Source organism: Panthera uncia, assembly GCF_023721935.1.
Source record: "Panthera uncia isolate 11264 chromosome B2 unlocalized genomic scaffold, Puncia_PCG_1.0 HiC_scaffold_24, whole genome shotgun sequence".
NCBI classification, from domain to species: domain Eukaryota; kingdom Metazoa; phylum Chordata; class Mammalia; order Carnivora; family Felidae; genus Panthera; species Panthera uncia.
This window is the reverse complement of record NW_026057580.1, coordinates 848,852-870,160: the sequence shown is the minus strand read 5'-3', so window position 1 is coordinate 870,160 and position 21,309 is coordinate 848,852. Positions and strand designations below refer to the sequence as shown.

At 52.3% G+C, this 21,309-nt stretch overlaps 2 protein-coding genes across 2 annotated transcripts; one reads left to right on the top strand and one right to left on the bottom strand.

Moving 5' to 3' along the window:
* The first annotated feature begins 1,804 nt into the window (after window positions 1–1,804).
* GUCA1A (guanylate cyclase activator 1A) lies at window positions 1,805–9,109 on the top strand. The gene is given in 5 exon segments (XM_049653267.1): window positions 1,805–2,182; window positions 7,462–7,611; window positions 7,976–8,069; window positions 8,347–8,489; window positions 8,491–9,109. Coding segments are annotated over 5 exon segments (615 nt in total). The 5' UTR covers window positions 1,805–1,981; the 3' UTR covers window positions 8,518–9,109.
* A 2,072-nt stretch (window positions 9,110–11,181) lies between these two features.
* Window positions 11,182–21,211, bottom strand: GUCA1B (guanylate cyclase activator 1B). Its single transcript, XM_049653266.1, has 4 exons — window positions 20,834–21,211; window positions 13,820–13,969; window positions 12,166–12,286; window positions 11,182–11,418 (listed from the first exon to the last, which is right to left on the bottom strand). Exons 1-4 carry the CDS (start codon window positions 21,038–21,040, stop codon window positions 11,291–11,293), a joined length of 606 nt encoding a protein of 201 aa, XP_049509223.1. The 5' UTR covers window positions 21,041–21,211; the 3' UTR covers window positions 11,182–11,290.
* Between the last annotated feature and the right edge of the window lie 98 nt (window positions 21,212–21,309).

The window sequence follows — 21,309 nt, the reverse complement described above, 5'->3', positions numbered from 1 at the left end:
GACACGGGGCTCGAACCCACGAACTGTGAGATCATGACCTGAGCCGAAGTCGGTCGCCCAACCGACTGAGCCCCCCAGGCGCCCCTAAACGTGTAGAGTTTGAAGCTACGGACTCTGTGGTAGTGTTTAAGCTGCCTAGAAAGCTACTATAACACATCAAAAAAACCATCGGTGCGCCGAGGCAAGAAAAATGAATTCTGCTGAGATTCGGAAAGGTTCTCGGAGGAGGGTGTGTCTGTGCTCACGTGGGAAGAGTGGGGAGGATATAAATCGGGAGCGTTGGAAAGATAAGCTGCCACCTCACCCTCGACTCCTTCAGTCCAAACCCCAAAGCCGAGAGGACTCCGAAGACAAGGACGTGAGCCTGGGCCCCAAGTTCACCGGAGGAGCTTCTCCGCCCCGTATCCAAGCCATGTGCCGGGCGGCCCCCAGCAGCCACTTGCCCAGTGTGCCCTGCATTCACCTCTTTAGGTAGAGGAGAAGCAAAAAGTCTTGTTTGGTTTCTTGTTCAAAAACAGCTGACCTCTGTTTTTGTGAGCAGTATGTGTTCACTGTGAATCATTTAAAAAATACAGGTAAGTTTTAAAAAGCAAAGATTAGGGGCGCCTGGGTGGCCCAGTCGGTTAAGCATCGGACTTTGGCTCAGGTCATGATCTCACGGTTCGTGAGTTCGAGCCCCGCGTCGGGCTCTGTGCTGACAGCTCGGAGCCCAGAGCCTGCTTCCGATTCTGTGTCTCCTCCTCTCTCTGCTCCTCTCATGCTCATGCTGTCTTCCTCTCTCTCAAAAATAAATAAACATTAAAAAAAAGCAAAGATTATATTATCGCTGGTGATGTCATGACCCAGAAAGAGCCCTGTTCACATTTTGTTTGTTTCCTTTTAGTTACAGGTATCATGTACACAGCAGTGTCGTGTGACAGGGACAACCTTTGTCACAGACGGGCCCCTAGGCTTGGTCTAGGAACTTTCCAGGATCAGCAGTAGCAGTTCACCATGCACCTGTGTGGTGGTGCCCTCACACACACACACACACACACACACACACACACCCCAGGCCATAAGGCACACGCTCAATGTCCCCTATCCCCATGCCCGTGGGAGGGGATGGTGTCAGGTGTGGAGTCAGATGGAAGGTTGAATTCAAGCCTCCTGGGATGAGAGAGATACAGTCTCTGGGAATGTAAGAATGTGGTCAGAAGAGGACCAGTGAGTGTGTGTCTACATGGCTACATGAACTTGTACACTTTAATGGAGGAGGGGGTTCCCTCTAGCTACTCAGGACTCGTCTTGGAAGCCCATAAACTCTGCATGATTCAGGCGTGCTTATACATTAACTACCCACGGTGTGACTGGAAGCCCTCAGTTGTGATGGTCAAGTGCAGTGCACAGCATGTATAACCGTACACAGCAGTCCTGTCAAAAGCCCACAGTTGGTCCAGCTCTGGAAGAGGCACCAGCTCTATCTCAGATGTACCTCAATTCCATGTCGGAGGGCAGGAACCAAAAACATTGAGAGCCCACTGAAAACAGAAGAAGGGAATGGAGGTCACAGGATCAGAACAGCCACCTATTCGGCCCTGGTAAGAAGGGATAACGAGATTACAAAACGGGTAAGAAAATCCTCTCACCTATCAGCTCAAGGCTGTAATCCTGGGCCTCTGCTTCCCTAAGCTTTGTTCTATTTTCACTCTTCTTTCCTAGGAGCAGTCCCCATTGGCCACAAGGGTTTAGTGGGGACTTAACACCACTTCTCTGGCTCCTCCTGCACTTGGCCGTGGGGTTGCACAGCCCCCCATTACCTTTGTCTCTCTGCTCACCTCCTCCTGTGCTGATTCGTCAGACCTTCTTTGCTCAGCTCTGCACCACTCCGGGCTGTGAGCGTTGAGGGCCTGCTGTTAGAAAGCCGAGCCTCCCTTGTGCAGGGGCAGCGGGGAGCAGGATCCATCCACCTTGGGCGCCGGCCACAGGTGGGGCCTGGGAGATGGGCAACGTGATGGATGGTAAGTCGGTGGAGGAGCTGAGCAGCACCGAGTGCCACCAGTGGTACAAGAAGTTCATGACTGAGTGCCCCTCCGGCCAGCTCACCCTCTACGAGTTCCGCCAGTTCTTCGGCCTCAAGAACCTGAGCCCGTCCACCAGCCAGTATGTGGAGCAGATGTTTGAGACCTTTGACTTCAACAAAGTGAGCAGGGAGGCCTGGGGTGGGGTGGGTGGGCGCTGGAGGGCCGCCCCGGGAGGCCCGGCCAGTGCGGGGCTGCGAGGGGCAGGTGCCAGAACAGTGGCGTCTCCCGGAGGAGGGGGCGCGCTTCTCTGTGTATCTGGGGCTGTGTTGGGGAGTCCGTGGATCTAATGTTCACTGAGCACCTACTGTGATCAGGCACTGGGGGTTCAGAAATGAACCAGAGCCTGTCCGTGCCCTCACTTTTCCAGGGGAAGACAGAGGGGTCCACGGGTTAGTGTACCCAGAGGCCCAGTCTAATGGCTTCCTCCCGGTTTACTCCAAACAGAGTGGGAACACTTACAAGACAGCTGTTGGGCACTTACTGAGTGCTGGGTGCTATCCCGGCACTTTTGCCCAGGCCCTTAGATGCTCGCGGGGTGCAGGAGGAGGAGGAGGGGAGAGGGGAGAGCAGGGTGATAAGTCTGTAGCCCTGGCTAGCCTGGCACAGGCAGGCCCGTGTTACATGGGTCACTCCCGGTGCTCTGGGGACAGACAAGGCTGCCTGGTAGCTGGGACGTCCAGACTGCTCCCAACTCCAAAATGCCCAATGACCTCAGCTCACCTTCTCTCAAGTCGGTCCGAAGGTCTGCACGGTGGTCGAACTGTCATCTCCCCGAGTAATCACTGGGACTCCTAATCAGCTAGAGGGGGGGTGCTGGGTACAGTGAGTTAGGGCCCTTAGCTCTCATCAGCTGGGTGGCCTCGCGCCCAAGATCTACCCCCCACGCTCTGCTCCTTGCCCTGCATCTGCCACGGAGATTGAGAGCATGGGTTAAGGTAGTTGTTGGTGCCAAGAGCAAATCTTCCATTTATTTGGAGCAACTGAGTCAAGATGCAGCGGGAGGGGAACCCAAGGCTACAAACCTGGCTCCCCACCCTGGCTGGGCCCCACCCCCCCGGCGCTCACCTGGAAGCATGAGGAGGTGATGTCACCCTGCCATGTGCCTACTGCAAGCCGGGGGAGGCTGCCCAGAGCTTTCCCAGCCCCCCTCGCTGCCCAGAGGGTCCAAACATCACTGCGGACGGGGCTTCTAAGGACAGCTGGGGCTCAGAGGCTATTTAAAACTCACTAATATTTAGGGTTAAGGGGACAAAGCAGATTATGGGCTTTGAGTCCCAACCTCAAGGTGCCCACTGGCTTTCCTGAAGGGGGCGCGGGGGAGCGGAGCACTGGAGCTTGTGGCATGGAGACCAGAAGGAATGGCATCAGCATGCTGGACGCCCCCCCCCACCCCAAATGCTCCAGGAGAAGGAATAATTCCTGAACAGGAGGGAGAAGGGTCAGTGGTTGAGCCTCAACACCTGACACCTAAACACACCGAGGTATCTCAGCTTCTCACCTGTAAGGAAACCCTTTGGGTCAAGACACATCTCCAAAGGGACGCCCGAAAATCACATATATGACACCAGGGAGGGACAACCCATCAACCTTGTATTTTGCAAGCACCACCTCCACTGTCCCCAACCTGACTTCCTTGATTGCGCCGGGCACACCTTCGCCTCGGGGCCTTTGTGATGCCCGGGACCCTTGTCCTCCAGAATTCTGCTTGGCTCACACCTTTCCCTGCTACAAGTCTCTGCTCACATGTCTCCTTGCCACTGACGCTTGCGCTGATTTCCTGATTGAAACCCTCTTTCACCAGGACTAGCCCCTACCCCTGCATTTCCTGTCCCACCTTCCCTCCCCCGCCCCCCAGAGCGTACCTCATCTTCTGACAACTGATACTGAACAACACGCGGCCACTATGTTTGTTGTGTCTCCCCTCCTGGAGTGTGAGCTCCATGAGGGCGGGGATTTTTGTCTGGCTGACTCATTTCCATATCTCCAGCATCTAGAGCAGTGCCTGGACCATCGTAGGGGCTGAACAAATATTTGTTATACGAGTGAATGGATCGATGAGCAATCATGAGTTCTATGGGCTAATTACGTATTTTACAATACACATTCATTTAAATACATAATTATTAAAATGAAGAGTATCTCTGTAACATCTAAAGGGCTTTGCACACACCCACGGTGTAACCCACACTTTGGGCAATACCGCCTCCTACCCATTGTCATGAGCACAGAGCAGACTGGCTCCGAGATGGGACACCAGGGTGTGCGCTAAGTTAAACAGGGGTGTGCAAACAATGGCCCGTGGTCCTATTTTTTTAAGTGAGGTTTTATTAGAACGCACCACACCCACTTGTTTACATACTGCCCAAGCTGAACTATTTGCTATCTGGTCCTCTATAGAAAAAGTTTGCCAGCCCCTGAGTAGACGGCAGTTATGGCCCAGCGTTCTGTTCCGGGGCGGCGGGGGGAGGCTGGGGGGTGCAGCAGTGTGAGTGGGGAGTGTGATCCTGGGGATAAACAGGTACTTGGCTTACTTCAAAGTTTTGCCTGGGCTTGGCCGCTCCTGGCACTCAGGCAGGTGCACACAAATCGATGTAAATCTTCACTCCTGCGTCTGAGCGCCGGATAGGATTTAGGAGGCCCGGTTTCTAGGCAAAGTCTGGCCATTCGTCGGTTGTTGGTCTAACCCCTCCTCTCAACTTTAGCTTTCATCTGGAGACGGGGACAAAAATCCCACCTCTCGGGATGGTGGTGAGATTAAATGAGTAAAGCAAATGAAAATACTCGGCATGAGAGGCACTAGAAAGAAGTTAGTATGACTGTAGTATCATTACTGAATCTCACCCCAAACACAGTCTTGAAAAGTGGGCATTCAGCTTCGGGGGGAGGAACCGAGACTGAGAGAGGCCCTGTGCTTGTTCAAGGCCACACCTCTCCTAAGATGGCCATTATCTTTCTGGCACAAGAGCCCATACTTTTCTTTCTCTTTCCCAATGTTTATTTTATTTTTTAAATTTAATTAATTAATCGATTAATTTATTTTTTTAATTTACATCCAAGTTAGTTAGCATATAGCTCAATAATGATTTCAACAGCAGGTTCCAGTGATTAATCCCCTGCATATAACACCCCACAAGTGTGTTCCTTAATGCCCTTTACCCATGTAGCCCATCCCCCCACCCACAACCCCTCCAGCACCCCTCTGTTTGTCCTCTGTATTTAAGAGTCTCTTCTGTTTTATCTCCCTCCCTGTTTTTATATTATTTTTGTTTCCCTTCCCTAATGTTCACCTGTTTTGTCTCTTAAATTCCACATATGAGTGAAGTCATATGATATTTATCTTTCTCTAATTTCGCTTAACATCATACCCTCCAGGTCCATCCGCGTAGTTGCAAATGGCAAGATTTCATTCTTTTTGATTGCCGAGTAATGCTCCATTGTATATATATACCACATCTTCTTTATCTGTTCATCTGTCGATGGACACTTGGGCTCTTTCCATACCTTGGCTATTACTGATAGCGCTGCTATAAACATCGGGGTGCATGTGCCCCTTCAAATCAGCACCCCCATATCCCTTGGGTAAATACCGAGTGGTGCAATTGCTGGGTTGTAGGGTAGTTCTGTTTTTAACTTTTTGAGGAACCTCCATACTGTTTTCCCATCCTTTTCCATTGCCTCTTTTTAGCCATTCAAAAAAAATTGTGGAAGTAATTTTGTACAGCTCATTGTGAGCATTTCCCACAATCCAGAGAGATAAAAAATGAAAAGCGGAAGTATCCTCACCCCGTGTCCTCTTGCCCAGAGGAAACCTCCTTGGCTGTTTGCTTGCTTCTCTGAGCGTTGTGGCATGGGGGGGTTTGCTTGCTCTCTTCTGAGGACACCCCTGGGGGGGGGGGTGGGCAAAAATGGGATGAGCCAAGGCGTATGTGAAAGCCTAGCAACCCAGAGAAGCACCAGGCAAATGTTCACGGTGATCACGACATCCACCATGGGGCTCCACAGTGAGCTCCGGCTCATCAAGGCCTCACCTGAGGCCCAGGCCTGACACTGGGCCAGGAGATCTCAGAGGCCATCCTGCCCAGCCTCTGCCACATCTTTAATAACAGTGCTCCAGCCTCTACTTGCTCGCTTTCAGTGACAGGGAGCTCATTACTGCACGAGGCTGGCCCTGTCCACCATGGGCAAATCTGCCTGTTAGAGTTCTTCCCGCTGACCCCAAATGTGCCTCTGGGTAACTTCCTGGTTCCAGAGTCAGGGCTGTGAATAAATGGAGGAACAGAGGCTGGATTCCAAGTTCACACACTCCGAGTCCTATGCTCAGCCTTTCTGCAAAACACAGGCTTCCCTCTCCCAGCCTCACTGGGCTTGCCGGTGAGATGGGCAGAGGCAGGCCTATGTTCTGTGCTTCCCTGACCCCACTGGTGCGGCCTGTGAAATCCGGGGGGACCCTGGAGAAATATCCTGCAGGCATGTCTTGTGCCCCCCTCTCCTACGGTCAACCCCTCTGACACTCAAGAGGACATCACCTTTCCCGGGCAAGCCTCCCGAGCCTCTCCTCTGGCCCTTGCCCAAGCAGAGTTGTGTGTTCTTGTTCCATAATGTCCTGTCCAGATGTGTTGCCATTACATCGTGATGGCATCGTGACCTCTTTGTAAAAAGAACCACAGTAAGGGTAGTGACAGGATTAGCAAACATTTACCGAGCGCTTACTATATGCCAGGCAGTGTTGCCTGCTTTATGAAACATAAACTCGTTTCATCCCTCCACGGTCCCACAGAGGCAGGTACTATTATAATATTACAGATGAGGAACTTACAGAGACAGCGGGTCCTTGGTCCCAGATTCCACAGCTTTGAGAGGGGTGAAGCCAGGATTCAAACCGGAGCCCCCAACACTGCGCTCCCATCGGGAGCCGGTTCATGTCTTACTGGGTTCTGAAGCCTCTATCACAGCGCGTAGTAGGTGCTCAGTAAAATTCAAAGAACGAAGGGAAGACTGAGAAAGGTGCTCCTTGCCTCCGCATCTACCTCCTGCCCTCTCCCCAGCTCTGAAAAACTCAGCCGAACCACGCCCCCTTTCCCTGGGGGTTCGCTTTCTCTTCCCCCGCCTACACACACCTTCCTGCTGCCGGAAGGGGCTCAGGCTTGAGAATCACATGGGAGCAGCCAGTGACCGCCGGCACCGAAATGCCAGTGAAGAGGCGGCAGCACCGTGGACACCCCCTGGGGGCTGGTTTACGGGAGCTGGCGGGGCAGCCTCTGGGGCAGGCGGGGTGGGCTGCGCAGGGGTCGGGGACAGAAGGGGCGGACCCCGGCAGGAAGGGCGCGGGGCGCGGGCGGCTCGGCCTCTCCTCGGGCCTCCGGGGAGCGGGCTCAAGGCGGCCGCCTCTCTCGCCCAGGACGGCTACATCGACTTCATGGAGTACGTGGCGGCGCTCAGCCTGGTCCTCAAGGGGAAGGTGGAACAGAAGCTGCGCTGGTACTTCAAGCTCTACGACGTCGATGGCAACGGATGCATCGACAGGGACGAGCTGCTCACCATCATCCGGGTAACTCCAGGTGCAGAGGGCCGGGCCCGGGGCGGGGGCGGGGGCGAGGGCGGGGCCGCGCCCTGGGCGGCCCGCCCCCGGAGCAGACCGCCCGAGGAACGGCGAGTTGGGACTTCAGCAGGCGGAACCGCAATCTCACAACGGGACAGGCTTGGGACTGAGGGTCTGGGGTGGGGTGCAGCTGTGGCCCTGACCAGCTGCCTGACCCGGGCCACGTGCCATCCACTCTCTGGGTCTCTGTTTCCTCCATCTGTACCAAGAGGCAAACTCCTAAATCCCCGCGTTGCCTCCAGTGCCCACTCTGTTGCTCGGGTACCGCGGAGACAGAACCGGGACGGGCCCCCTCACTTCTTTTTCTCCCCAGGCCATCCGAGCCATTAACCCCTGCAGCGACACGACCATGAGTGCAGAAGAGTTCACCAATACAGTGTTCTCCAAGATTGATGTCAATGGGGATGGTGAGGAGGCCCGGAAGGGGGCGGGCAGGGCAGAGGGGCGGGAGGGGAGAGGGAGGCCACATCCTCCAGCCGCCCCTGCCCCAGCCACAAGGGTTGGATTATAGGGCCCCCTGGACCGGACTGTGGTCTCTGGCTGCTTTGCCTGCTCCCCTCGCAGCCACTTCCCCTAGCATTTGGCTCTGTCCCCCTCGCAAGACTCCAGCTCTGGGCCCCCGTACAACGCTGCCAGGGAGACGTGAGCACCTCCTCCCCGTGACTCCCTTTCTCTCTGCCCCAGGGGAACTCTCCCTGGAGGAGTTCATCGAGGGCGTCCAGAAGGACCAGATGCTTCTGGACACGCTGACACGGAGCCTGGACCTCACCCGCATCGTGCGCAGGCTCCAGAACGGCGAGCACGAAGAGGAGGGGGAAGGGGCCGGCGGGGGGGGAGACTGAGGCGGCAGGCTGAGCCCACCGCCCGGCTGCTGGGGAGGGGATGCGTGTTGGTGCCTGGGGTCATCATTGTTGTCATACTAGATACAGGCTCCTGAACTCAAAGCTCAGATCGCCCCCCTGGGGTACACGGTGGTGGCAGATGGGCCGGGGTGGGAGTCGGGAAGGATGGTTCCTGAACCCTGAGCAGGACTCAGCTGGTGGTGACTGCCCCCTGCTGGGCGGCCCTGGGCCGTCCCTAGGCCCAGCTTTTCCCACCGAGCTTCTCTCTGAGTCCCACTCTTCTAGAGCGGGGAGCTCCGACGCAGAGCTGGGCTTTCACGGACTCTGATGGAATCCTACAGACCCGGTGGCCGCAGCCTCCACGTGGGTGCCGCGATCACACACCGAACCCGCACCCCGGAACCCCGGAGCCTACTTGTGTGGTGCGTTGATTGTTCCTCCCTTCCACAAGCATTTATTGAACACCTCCTTGGTATGAATGCTAGATATTAGACATGCCAAGAAAAGGGTAGTCCTTACCCCCAAGGAACTCACAGGCTAAGCATCATTATAATAAAACATGCTAAGAGAAGGTATGGCACTATAGAAAGTCCTCATTTATGCGGAGGAAATCGGTGTCTATTCAGAAGAGGCTGCCCAACACCCTTACTTCCCCTGCTGGCTCCGCAGTGAGGGGTGGTGCCACAGCTCTGCGACTCATTGACTGTGGCCAGCGTCCTGACCGTCCCTCGTCTAACCTAACTCCCTCTTGAGGGCTGTGACACCAGTTGGGAAGTGGGGCAGTCTGGGACAGGTGGGCCCCATTCCCATTCTTTGCATACCTCAACTTTAGGGATACCTGTCCAAGAACTTGGGGAGAGACACAGGCTGCAGCAGTTGTGATCATCTTTTCTAAGATGCTCTTTCTTCTGGGCTTTGCGTCTTCACGTCAGCTGGGTGTGGGGGAAGTACAAGGAGTGAGTAAAAATCCAAGGGTAGGAGAGAGAAAACAAGGGGCAAGAGGAATGAGCTCCAGCTTGTGGAGAGCCCCACGAGGGGAAGGGAGGGTCCCACCCCCCACCCATCACTTGGGCCACCCCAGGCTGGGAAGTCAGCCAGGGCCTGAGCACAGACGTGGAGGGACAGAAGATGGAGATCAATGTCATGGGCAGCCTGGGGGGAAAAGGGAGTTGACATTTCTGCTTCTCTGGGTGGCTTCCTCTTGGAACATCCTGAAGGTGGGAGGGGGGAGGGTATTTGAACAGAATTAGGACATTTCCCCAAGTCGGTCACATACCACCTTCATGACTTGCGGACTTATCTGTGTCCCACTTGGATTGCTATTATTTTTTTTTTAATTTTTTTTTTAACGTTTATTTATTTTTGAGACAGAGAGAGACAGAGCATGAATGGGGGAGGGTCAGAGAGAGGGAGACACAGAATCTGAAACAGGCTCCAGGCTCTGAGCTGTCAGCACAGAGCCCGACATGGGGCTTGAACTCACAAACCATGAGATCATGACCTGAGCTGAAGTCGGCCGCTTAACCAACTGAAGCACCCAGGCGCCCCGGATTGCTATTATTTTTTAATCAACCCTTTTTCACCTGAAATGTGTTTCTAAAGCAAACTTTATATGAATGGCATACCTATGAAATCGCCGTTCAGTAGGTGAGTTTTATTTTTCATCCATCAACATAAAAACATATGTATTCGAACGAGTTCCTGTTCTGAGTTCCTTAGCACCCCTCTTCAACCAGAGGGACTCCCTTTAAATCTAGTTTGTAATAGGGTCGCATATAGAGTTTGTATAACAAAATAATTCCACATCTATAACAAATAATTATCTGAGCACTGCCTGTTCAGTCCAACCTGCTCACGGATGAGATAATTGAGGTTAGGGAGAGAGAAATGGTCGTCTTGGGTCACATAGCGGCTGGAGGCAAAGCCGGGCCTAGGACCAGTTCTTCCCAGAGACAGAGAGAGGTTTCCGCATCCTTCAAGGAGACACATCCAGCTTGTGGCCGGGAATCCTGGCAGGTCCATGCACAGGCAGGGGGCAGGAGGCAGGGGGATGGGGGGTGGGGGTGTGGTTGGGGGTGCGGAGTGTGGATGAGGGGTAGGGACAGGGACAGAAGGATTGTGTGGGGGTGTGGGTTGACAGCAGGGACTGGGGTAGCAGCACCAGGGCAGAGCTGAAACAGCCCCTTTAAGCACAGCCGACCCCTCCAAGGACGGGAAGACCAGAGCCTTTCAGGATGCAGTTTTCCCTTGTTGACACCCCTGGTGAGGACAGGTTGGGGAGGGGGAGGCAAGAGCCCTCCCCATGAACTCCTCAGGATCCTGGGGGGGGGGTGTAATTATTATCACACTCACCCCCCGACTCCTATTTCTGTGTCACACTGTGTGGGCACTCTCGTTGCTAATTTGGTCTGTGGGACCCCCCAGCCCCACCCTCCCAGTATTGCCCTGCTTCCGGCTGAGAACCCTGTAGGAGACTGTGGAAACCACCCCCCCACCCCCCCACCCCCGCCGCCAACACATACTTGTTCCAGAAGCAGTTGAAGGGAGAGAGAGGAAACCAGTTCCCTTCACCACCCCAGTACATCCTCCCAGTGGACCGTCTCCCATTGGCCACTTCAGCCCAACGGTCCCTACCCCCTGCTTGGTCCCAACCCCTTTCATGGTGGGGGGGGGGCAGATAAGAGTGAGCATACACAGGCTGAGCCAGGGCCCCTCCCACTACTCTGGAAACCTGGTGAACCCGGAGTCTTGGAGGGGCCTATGGACTCCCCAAGACCCCAGACCCCTCAGAACATGGCGCTTTTCCGCCTCTGCTGAGAGATCCAGCCACCGGGGTTCATGTCCATCTGGAGCATCTTCATCACCCACTTGTCACGACGGGCACCTTCAATGAACTCATTCAGAGACAGCTGGCCTGGGCAAGGGGTAGGAGAGATGGTCATGCGGGAGAGTGGAAGAAATGGGGTCGGGGGCGAGAGGAGAGGCCTTCCCTCCCAGGGCGCGTCCTCTTGCACAAACCTAAGCCTCGTACACAAACGGGCCTGCAGTCCCAGGGCCCAAGCTCGGGGCTTGTCAACTCTCCAATTCTCCAGGAGTCTCCTGGAGGCTTCAAGGGTCTCTTTAAGGGGCTTGCTTTGCAAAGGAATTTAAGCTTTCCTTTTGCCCACGGTGCCTTCAAAATGGTCCTGAGGGCTCTTCTGGGTGTGTCCCCAGCCAGTTCCCTCCCTTCACAGCCTTGGGGCTGGTGCGTCCAGCTGCAGGGAGGAGGCCTAAATAGCCTTGGGGGGCGGGGTGGGGGGTAGCTATCCTATGCCCACCTCTCAAATACATTTACCCTATTTATTCCTCTGGAGCGTTTTTATCCCTATTTTCCAGATGAGAAAACTGAGGCCATGCTAGGAGTTTAAATGGTTTGCCTGAGTCCAAAGCTCCTATTCTCTTGCTGTGCTTGCCGGGCGGGCATCAGCAACTCCGGCCGGGGCTTAAATCACTCTGGTGAACATCGCATCACGTGCCAGTGACGCCCCTGTTATTTTGCGTCCTCCTCTCTGCACCCGGTTCACAGATGAGGATAACAGTGGCTGGGAGGTGGCGGGCCTTGTCCAAGGTCGCAGGGCCGGAATGTGGGGGTGCTGTGGCGTGGGCAGCCCCGCCCCCTTACCATCTCCGTTCTCATCCACCAGAAGGAAGATCCTGTCCACCACCTCCTCGGGTGTGAGCAGCTGTCCTTGCTGCTCGGCCTCCTCCTCCACCCTGCAGGCTTTCTTCAGCTTGTAGATCGCCTGCGAGAGAAAACCGCTAGCTCCCTTCCTCCCTCCCTCTGCCGGGACCCCAGGCCCTCAGCCCTGCGTCCCCAGCGCTGCCCCCTAGCCTGTGCACTGTAGGACCACAGGCCCCAGACCCAAATAAAAATCCACCTGTCCTCGGGCTGCTCTCTCAGGGTCCCACTGGCCTAGTTCCAGCTGAGGAGCATCAGGCCTCATAGGCCACCTCACCCTGATGCCCTGTGACTGTCAAAGTGAAACCCAAGACCCTCAATGAGGGATGGACCCAGCACTGTGATGTTCCCAAGTCCACTTTGCCCAGGAGGAGATGGAGACCCAGAGGGGAAAAGAGGATACTTATGGACGTGTGTGTAAAACAGGACGAGGGGGGATACCGGCGTTTGGACGAGGGAAAGGACAGGTTTCTGCCTTGCCCTGTTTCCTCTCCCCACGAGGCGGCGTTGGTGAAGTGAAGTGGGGAAGAGACAGACAAATGTGAGGGTTTTCCTCAGTTCCTTGATGGGGAGCTCCGTGGACAGAGGCCTGTCTTGTCGATCCCCAGGCCCTCACTGCCCAGTGCAGTGCCTGGCACAACGTGGGTCCCACTGACCGGGGTCTGAGAGCCCCGGGGCTAGGGCCAGCTGCAGTGCCTCCTGGGATGGATGAACTTGGGCAAACCACACAACTGCCCCGAGGTGACTTCTTTATCTGTGAAATGGGCAAACAACCGCCCCCTGGGAGTGCAGTTCTAGGGCGGTAACAGGGTGACACAGGTCAGGGGTCAGTCTGTGCTATAGTAGGTTCTTCTACTCTCATTGCTTTTTTTTTTTTTTTTTTTTTTTAAGTTTTTGTAATGTTTATTTACTTTGAGAGAGAGAGAGAGAGAGAGACAGAGCATGAGTCGGGGAGGGGCAGAGAGGGAGACACAGACTCCGGAGCAGGCTCCAGGCCCTGAGCTGTCAGCACAGAGCCCGACCCGGGGCTCGAACTCACGAGCTGTGAGATCATGACCTGAGCCGAAGTCAGAGACACTTAACCGACCGAGCCACCCAGGTGCCTCTCACTGGCACCTCTCATGCCTCATGCCTCTCACCTCTTAATTGCCTCTCATTAATTTACTCTTCTTTTTTCTAATTTCTTGAGATGACTTCTAATATCAGCGATTTCCAGCCTCTTAATTTTCTGACATCTACCTTTTAAGGCGCTAAAATGCTCTGCAAGTCCAGCGTCGGCCGCACTCCACAGCCAATTATGTTACGTGAGCATTATAATCGGGCTCCATGCACTTGGTGCGTATATGCACGTGATGTAACGTCTTTCATTTATGGAGGAGTTAGGAATGTACCGCCTTATTTCCAAACAGATGGGGATTTTTTTAGGGTATCTTTTTGTAGTGGATTTCTAGCTTAATTCTGACCTTTGTCAGAAAGCACCCTCTGAATGATCCCCGTGCTCCTTCCCCCACCCCAGCCCCGGGGGCCCCCACTTGAGGGGCCGGGCCTCAGAGCCCAGCAGCGCTCACGCGCCCAGGCCCCACGAGCGGATGCTGACCTCCACAATGTCGAGCAGCTCCAGGCGGTCGATGCAGCCGTTGCGGTCCTTGTCATAGATCTTGAAGGTCCACTTCAGCTTGTGTTCCAGGGTGCCCCTCAGCACGAGGTTCAGGGCGGCCACATACTCCAAGAAGTCGATGGTGTTGTCCTGCAGCCGGAGTGGGAGCTGTGAGGTCCCTCCCGCCTTCCCCAGAGCTCAGGCGAGGGCCCGATGCTGGGCCGTCCGTGCCTACAAATCCAAGGCTTTGCCTCTGGCCATCCACGTGGCTTCTACGGCCACCCCGGCATCCTTTCCCAGTCTGTGATCACTCAACTCTACCCGTCCTTCAAGGCCCAGCTCAAGGGTCCCCTCTTTCAGGAAGTCTTCCTTCTCTGACCACCTACAGTGGTCTGTCTCTCTTGATCCCTCTTCTAACATTCACAACACTTACACTTTAATCCGCACAGTTTGGGCCTTATTCTGGCATCGCCACTTGGCCGTTTCGTAAGTCTGTCTCATTCTTGAGCTGTATTCTACATATGCTCCTGGAGAAAAGACGGGCTTACGTTGCCTTTGTCTCCCCTTTGTGCTTAGCATGGCGCCACTTATGTGCAGAGTCAGGGTCTCAAAAGTATTTATGAATCAACGAATACGTGATTGACTTAATTTCAATCTGGGACTAAGGCACCTCTGGAAGATGAGAAAGCAGTGCTCATGGTAAAAATGTCCTTTATCCTTTTACACCTTCCGAGCCCGAGGGGAGGCAGACAGGCGATGGCTCCAGCCCCGTGTGGACATTACCTTCCCTGAAGGACAGGCACCGCCTGTCCCCACCCAGGAAGGAGGGCGGGAGACAGAGCTAAGGTGCTAAACCCCCAGAGGTAGGAGACGGGCACAGTCTGCTTCTGTGGCGACTCTGACCAGGTCACTGAAACTCCTTCTAACACAAATGTGGCAACAATTACTCGAAAAGCAGTCAACAAGAGGCAGGGGGCACACCTGCTTCTTGCCCTTCTACGCCAGTCGAGTGTGAGGGGAGAGGCTTGAGGTGATGGTGTCCACAGTGGGCTGGTCAGGGTGAGCTTCACAAGGGTGTTCCCACTTATGGGTGCTCCCTCCCGTCTTTTTTTTTTTTTTTTAATTTTTTTTAACATTTATTTATTTTTGAGACAGAGAGAGAGCATGAACAGGGGAGGGTCAGAGAAAGAGGGAGATACAGAATCTGAAACAGGCTCCAGGCTCTGAGCTGTCAGCACAGAGCCCAACGCGGGGCTCGAACCCACGGACCGCGAGATCATGACCTGAGCCGAAGTCGGACGCTCAACCGACTGAGCCACCCAGGCACCCCTTCCTCCCATCTTCTGAGGGTGGGGACCTCAGCTCTCCAAAGCCAGAAGCTGAGTCATCACTCTCCCAGGAGTGGCTGTCACTCACAGGACTTTGCCATCAGAAATGACATCGCTGGCCCAGAGGACCTCTGTCCTACTGGGTCATGCCACTCAGGCGGCCCCACCCCCAGATCAAGGGGTGCTTGGGTGAGCAACAAGTAAACCACAGAACACAGCAGAACATGAGGCAAATTAGAAAGCCTAAGGAAAAACCAAGAAGAAAACAAAATGAGCCCACTTCAACACCCAAAGTGTCATGTCATATATATATATATATATATATATATATATAACTATATATATAACATGATATATATATGTATATATATATATATACACATATATATATCATGTTGGCCATTATTATTTTTTAAGTTATTTTTTAATGTTTATTTTGAGAGAGAGAGAGAGAGAGAGAGAGAGTATGGGGGAGGGGCAGAGAGAGAGGGAGACACTGAATCCCAAGCAGGCTCCAGGCTCTGAGCTATCAGCACACAGCCCGACATGGGGCTCGAACTCATAAACCGTGAGATCATGACCTGAGCCGAAGTCAGATGCTCAACCGACTGAGCCACCCAGGTGCCCCCCAAAGTGTCTATTTCAACATCTTTTATGCGGTTACTTCTGGTCTTCCACACCCCCCACCATGTATTTACCTAATCGAGGTCAGACTGTAGCTATGTTATTTCCTGGATTTTTATCTTAAAATGCCCCACGTCTTTACAATTAATTGAAATCATACCTTTTATTTTTTTGAGGGGTACTCCCCTCAAGCAGTCCCTTGGGCTGTATGAACCTGGTTTAAATATTTTATGTTACACAATGAACATCTTTGTGTGTGTGTATATATATATATGTATATATATATTTACTATATATATAATATATATTTACAATATATATATTGTGTGTATATATATATTTACTATATATATATTGTGTGTGTATATATATATATATATATTTCATATATCTCTGGTAATTTCTTTAGGGTAGGTTCTTAGCAATGGCTGTTCTTTTCTCTTTTTTCACTAGTGTTTAATCCGCTGTTTGTGTCAGTCTATCATTCTATGAGATTTTGTCACACATGAAGCTATGAGTAGTATCAAATATCAATACGAGGACGCTCTCTGTTACCACTTAAGAGTTACATCCTTCCTCCGACCAGACTGTCACTCTCGGCAGCCATTAATCTGATCGCCATCACTATAGCGTATCCACTTGAAGAATGGTATACAAATGGAATCACACAGTATGTAGCCCTTTAAGGTGGGCTTGTTGTGCTCAGTGCAAAGCCCTGGGGAGTCATCCAAGCTGTTGAGTGTATCAGCACTCCCTTCCCTGCTATCGCTGAGTGGTCCTCCACTGCATGAATAGCCCCTCGTTTATTCTACTCACTCATTGAAGGTTATCCGGCTTGTTTCCAACAACCGCCCCTCCCCCGCAAGCTTTATTGAGATATAATTGCCGAATAGCCTTTTAAAGAACATTGTGTAAGTTTAAGGTATACGCTGTGATGATTGGCTGTTCTTTAAAAGATTATTTTCATCAGTAATTGTTACTTATTAAGTTTGCTAAAAATTAACCTTATGTTTTTTTTAATAAGAGTAGGAAAATGTATGCAAAATGGCTGGTAGGGGTGTCTGGGGGGCTCAGTCAGTTAAGTGTCCAACTTTGGCTCAGGTCATGATCTCACGGTTTGTGAGTTCGAGTGCGCTGACAGTGAGAAGCCTGCTTGGGATTCTCTCTCTCCCTCTGTCTCTGCCCTTCCCCAACTTGTTCTCTCTCTCTCTCTCAAAATAAATAAATAAACTTTAAAAAGGGTTATAAATAAAAAAGAAAGAAAGCAAAATGGCTGGTAGGAACCGTCTATTTCACACACACCATTTCTCTTAGGTTTGTTATACCCACTTTACGGATGAGGAAACTGAGACTCAGAGAGGTTAAATAAGTTGCTCAAGGGAAGCCCACTCTGGAAATGGCAGAGCCTTTCAAGCTACATGTCTTTTCTAGTTCAAGTTGAGAACTTTCTTACTCCTCTCAAGGTATATGACTGTCTAAAAAAAATGAGCCTTGTATCTAGCACCACAGAGAGAAAAACCAAAAAACCAAAACCACTGATAAATCCTTCCTCTCCAGCTCTATAGATTCTCCCACATTCTTTGTCTAGAACATTCTGTCCTGACAGCATCCTCCCTCAACATGACACGGTTACCACAACGAGCCCTTGCCTCCCATGAGGCACACTAGAGTTAGCCCTTCCCGAGGAGTGACCTCAGCTGTAAAGTTGCTCCGACCCCAGGACGAGACCTGGGAAGCTCCCAGCTGGGACTCACTCATCTCACGCTCTGTGCCGGGCCCTCGTCAGCTTCAATTACCCACAGAGCAATGGGAAGATGATGGAAATGCCTCTGTCCACTCAAGAGTAGGAGCAGAAGTGACAGGCGTGTGATCTGCTCTGTGGGATTACCTGCCCCATTTCTCCCTGAATTGGCTGCATTTGTGCACCAGCCCCGGCCTTAGCGCACGTTACATAAGGATCCCAAATGACATTTGATTTCACCTTCCCTTTGCTTCCATCCCAGTGCATCGCAGGGCAACCACTGGAGAGAAGAGTGTGGCAAGGGAGAGGCGTAGCAGGGATGAAGCGCTCTGGCCTCTTTGCCTCCACCAAACTCCCATTTCTATCACCCTAGGTTAAAATTTTTTTTTAATGTTTATTCATTTTTGAAAGAGGGAGCATGAGCGGAGGAGGGGGAGACAGAGCAGGAGACACAGAATTGGAAGCAGGATCCAAGCTGTGAGCTGTCAGCACAGAGCCCAACGTGGGGCTCGAGCCCACGAACCGTGAGATCACGACCCGAGCCGAAGTCGGACGCTTCGCCCACTGAACCACCCAGGCGCCGCGCTGTCACCTCAGATTTCGACATGTGAGCTGTATCTATGAACTCTTGATTTTATTGGTCTCCGAAAGCTCAGAACAGTTGCCCAGAAATCGGACTCACTAACATAAAGATGGTGCCAATGTGGGAAGTGGAGACGGGTGTGGGTTTGGAGACAGAAACTAAGCGGGAAAAGAAAGAAAAAGGCTCAGTCCCTGACAGAGGAACTTACCACACCTCTGGAAAGCTCTTCCTCAACAGTAGAATTCCAATTAATAAATGGAGAAGGGATGGTGGAATGCGAAAACTATCGATGGATGCCAAAGCTAGCAGATGAAAATCAGAGGAGCGCCAGGATATTGACTTCTCTCAAAGTAGCTCCCTATAAGATGCTTGTTAATTACAAAGGAAAAATGGTAACTTTCCGGGGGAGAAACCTGGCAGACACCATGTAACCAACCCCTGTAATGGGATAAACCAACATCATGTGCCCCCGACAGGAGGCACTGAAAAGGACATGAGATCACTCCTGGGGCATTTCTGCCAGAAATGGAAAACCTGAGTCTAATCACAAAGCCACACTGAACAAACCCAAATTGTGGGATGTTCTACCAAATTAACTGGCCTGCAATCTTCAAAAATGTCAGCGTCAAATAAGACAAAAGCTAAGCATTGAAGGTTCTGAATTAAAGACTAGAGACAGGACAAATAAATGCAATGCGTGATCAGATCCCACCCCCCGCCCCCCAACCCCGCTCCAAATAAGAAAAACAAGCAAGCAATATAGAGAACATATCACATGTCAAATTGACAAAACTTGAATATGGATTAGCTAATAGAATTGGGTCAATATTGAATTTCCTGATTTTCATCTTTGTATTAGGTTATTTAAGAGCACGTCCTTGTTCTTAGAAAGAACACACTGAAATACTTAGGGGTAAAAGGATGTGATGTCTCCAACTTTCTCTAAAGAAAGACAGACATGCACATGCACAGAATGATAAAGCAAATGAGGCAAAATGTACAATTGGACAAATTGTACATAGGAGTTACTTATGCTATTCTTTCAACTTGGTATACATTTGAAATACCATCAAAAATAAAAGTTCTAAAGAAAGGAAAACAACAGTCAATGAATATCATGTGCTAATTTGTAAAAGAGATACGGTATAAGGAGTACAGCTGTACCAGGCCCACAGGCTTGGCAATCCCCCCTTCCCATTTAAGTTTCTTTATTTAGAGAGAGAGGGAGGGCACATACACACACAAGCAGGAGAGGGGCAGTGAGAGAGGGAGAACGCCAAGCAGGCTCCATGCTGCCAGTGTAGTGTCCCACGCAGGGCTCAAACTCACGAACCGAGATCATGACCTGAGCCGAAACCAAGAGTTGGACGCTTCACTGACGGAGCCACCCAGGTGTCCCTTGACAATCCCTTTTGGATCTTGAGTTGCTATCCTACTGAATTTTAAGGTGAATGTGGGGAAGATTGATACATTTATGATAGCAAATCTTGTTGTGTGTGATCTGGTTTGTTTTAAAACCATTTTCTCTCTTAAAAACAAAACAAAACAAACTGCCTTCTAAGCAGGCACACTCGACTGGGAGTCAGGACCCTTGAGTATACGACCTTGGGCAAATCAGCTCACTTCCTCTTGTCCCAGTTTTCTCTTCATTTCATTTGGATCATTAAATGGGCTGCAGAAGGCTCGGAGGAGAGGGGGCAGAAGAGAAGCTTGGAGAAGTCTGAATGTACTCTGTGCCCCACGAGGGAGTCCATAGGTTTCATCTCTAAGGAGGTTTCTGTTGCCCTGACGCTACCCCACCCTCCATCCCCCTACAGATGCACGCTAACTGGTACCCGGACAAGGTCAGACCCAAACAGGCTTTCCCAGTGATTCAGCCTAAAAAGTGAAGCTCTCCACGCATGGAAAAGTACAAAGGCTTTCTCCAGATTAATTATCTAGGTCCAACAACCACCCCCCTCAACTCGGGGAGGCTGAAGTAGGTACTTGAGGCAAATCGAATGATTTGAAGGGTCGTGGAGGCCCTGGACTGAAAGCCTTAAATAACGAAGGGGTTTCCATTTCTGAATTCTATTTCCAGGGGTGGATTGACAAAATGCAGTATCTTCTCAGCTGCAGGTGCCATTGGAAGGTTTAAAGAAATCCTGTGGTGGAATGGTCTCATGGAATCTTCCATGGCTTGGAGAGTTGTAAGGGACTTTTACATGATCCGTTCAACTGCCCGGTCAGTGCAGGAGGCCCTCTCAGCATGCTGGAAGGGGAGACCTGACCAGTCTCAATTCCAAGGACCCCAACAAAGGGGAGATCACAGTCTATACCAAGAGAGCTCATCCTTTTGGGACAGCTCTTTAGCTCCTTATCTTTAGAGTGACAGGGGCTCTGGTGGGTGTGGGAGACCAGGTCCTTGGGCTGTAGAGCCTTGGCCAAAAATACACCAATTGAGGACTGGACTGTGTGCCCTTCTGCCCAGCCCACCTCCTCTCAGCAGGTGGACAGAGGGAGGCAGGAAGAGCAGAGAGACAGGGGAGAGAAGATGAGATGGAGAGGAGAGAAGGAAAGATGGGAAGGGACCAAATGATGGGAAGAGAGAAGAGTTTGGGGAAAGAGAGACAGAAAACGTGAGCAGGAAATGGAGAGCAGAGCAGGGGGACTGGGGACGGGCCGCTCCCTCCCACCGGTGACGCTCCCTCAGCTCAGTGGGAAACGAGCTGGCCCCCGCACCCCCTTCAGTGCCTTACCCCATTCTTGTCGAAGGCTCGGAACATGCCTTCTACGTACTGGGTGGCCTCCTCGTTGCCTGTGACCTTGAAGAAGCGCTTAAACTCGTGCATGAAGAGAGAGCCGCTGGGGCACTCCACCACGAACTTCTTGTACCACTCCTGGAGCTCGGCCACGTCCATCTCGCCGGCCGCCTCCGCCTCCTCCCAGCTGAACTGCTGCCCCATCCCGGCCTGGAGGGATGTCGGGGGTCTGTGCCTCCTCCTGGGCTTCTGCCGATTGATGCCTTAGGCCGGGGCCCTCTTCCTCCCTTTCCTCTGCCTGGCCGGCCTCTTCATCATCTCCTGGCCACTGGGCAGCGCAGGGGCAGGCGGCAGGGGGTGGGGCCGGGCCAGCTAAGCGCCCTAAGATCATTAGAAGATTCCCCTGGAAGGTCTGACCCCCAGTCAGCTAAGCTCCCCCAGCCTCACCCCTCCCTTCACTCTTGTCAACCCCG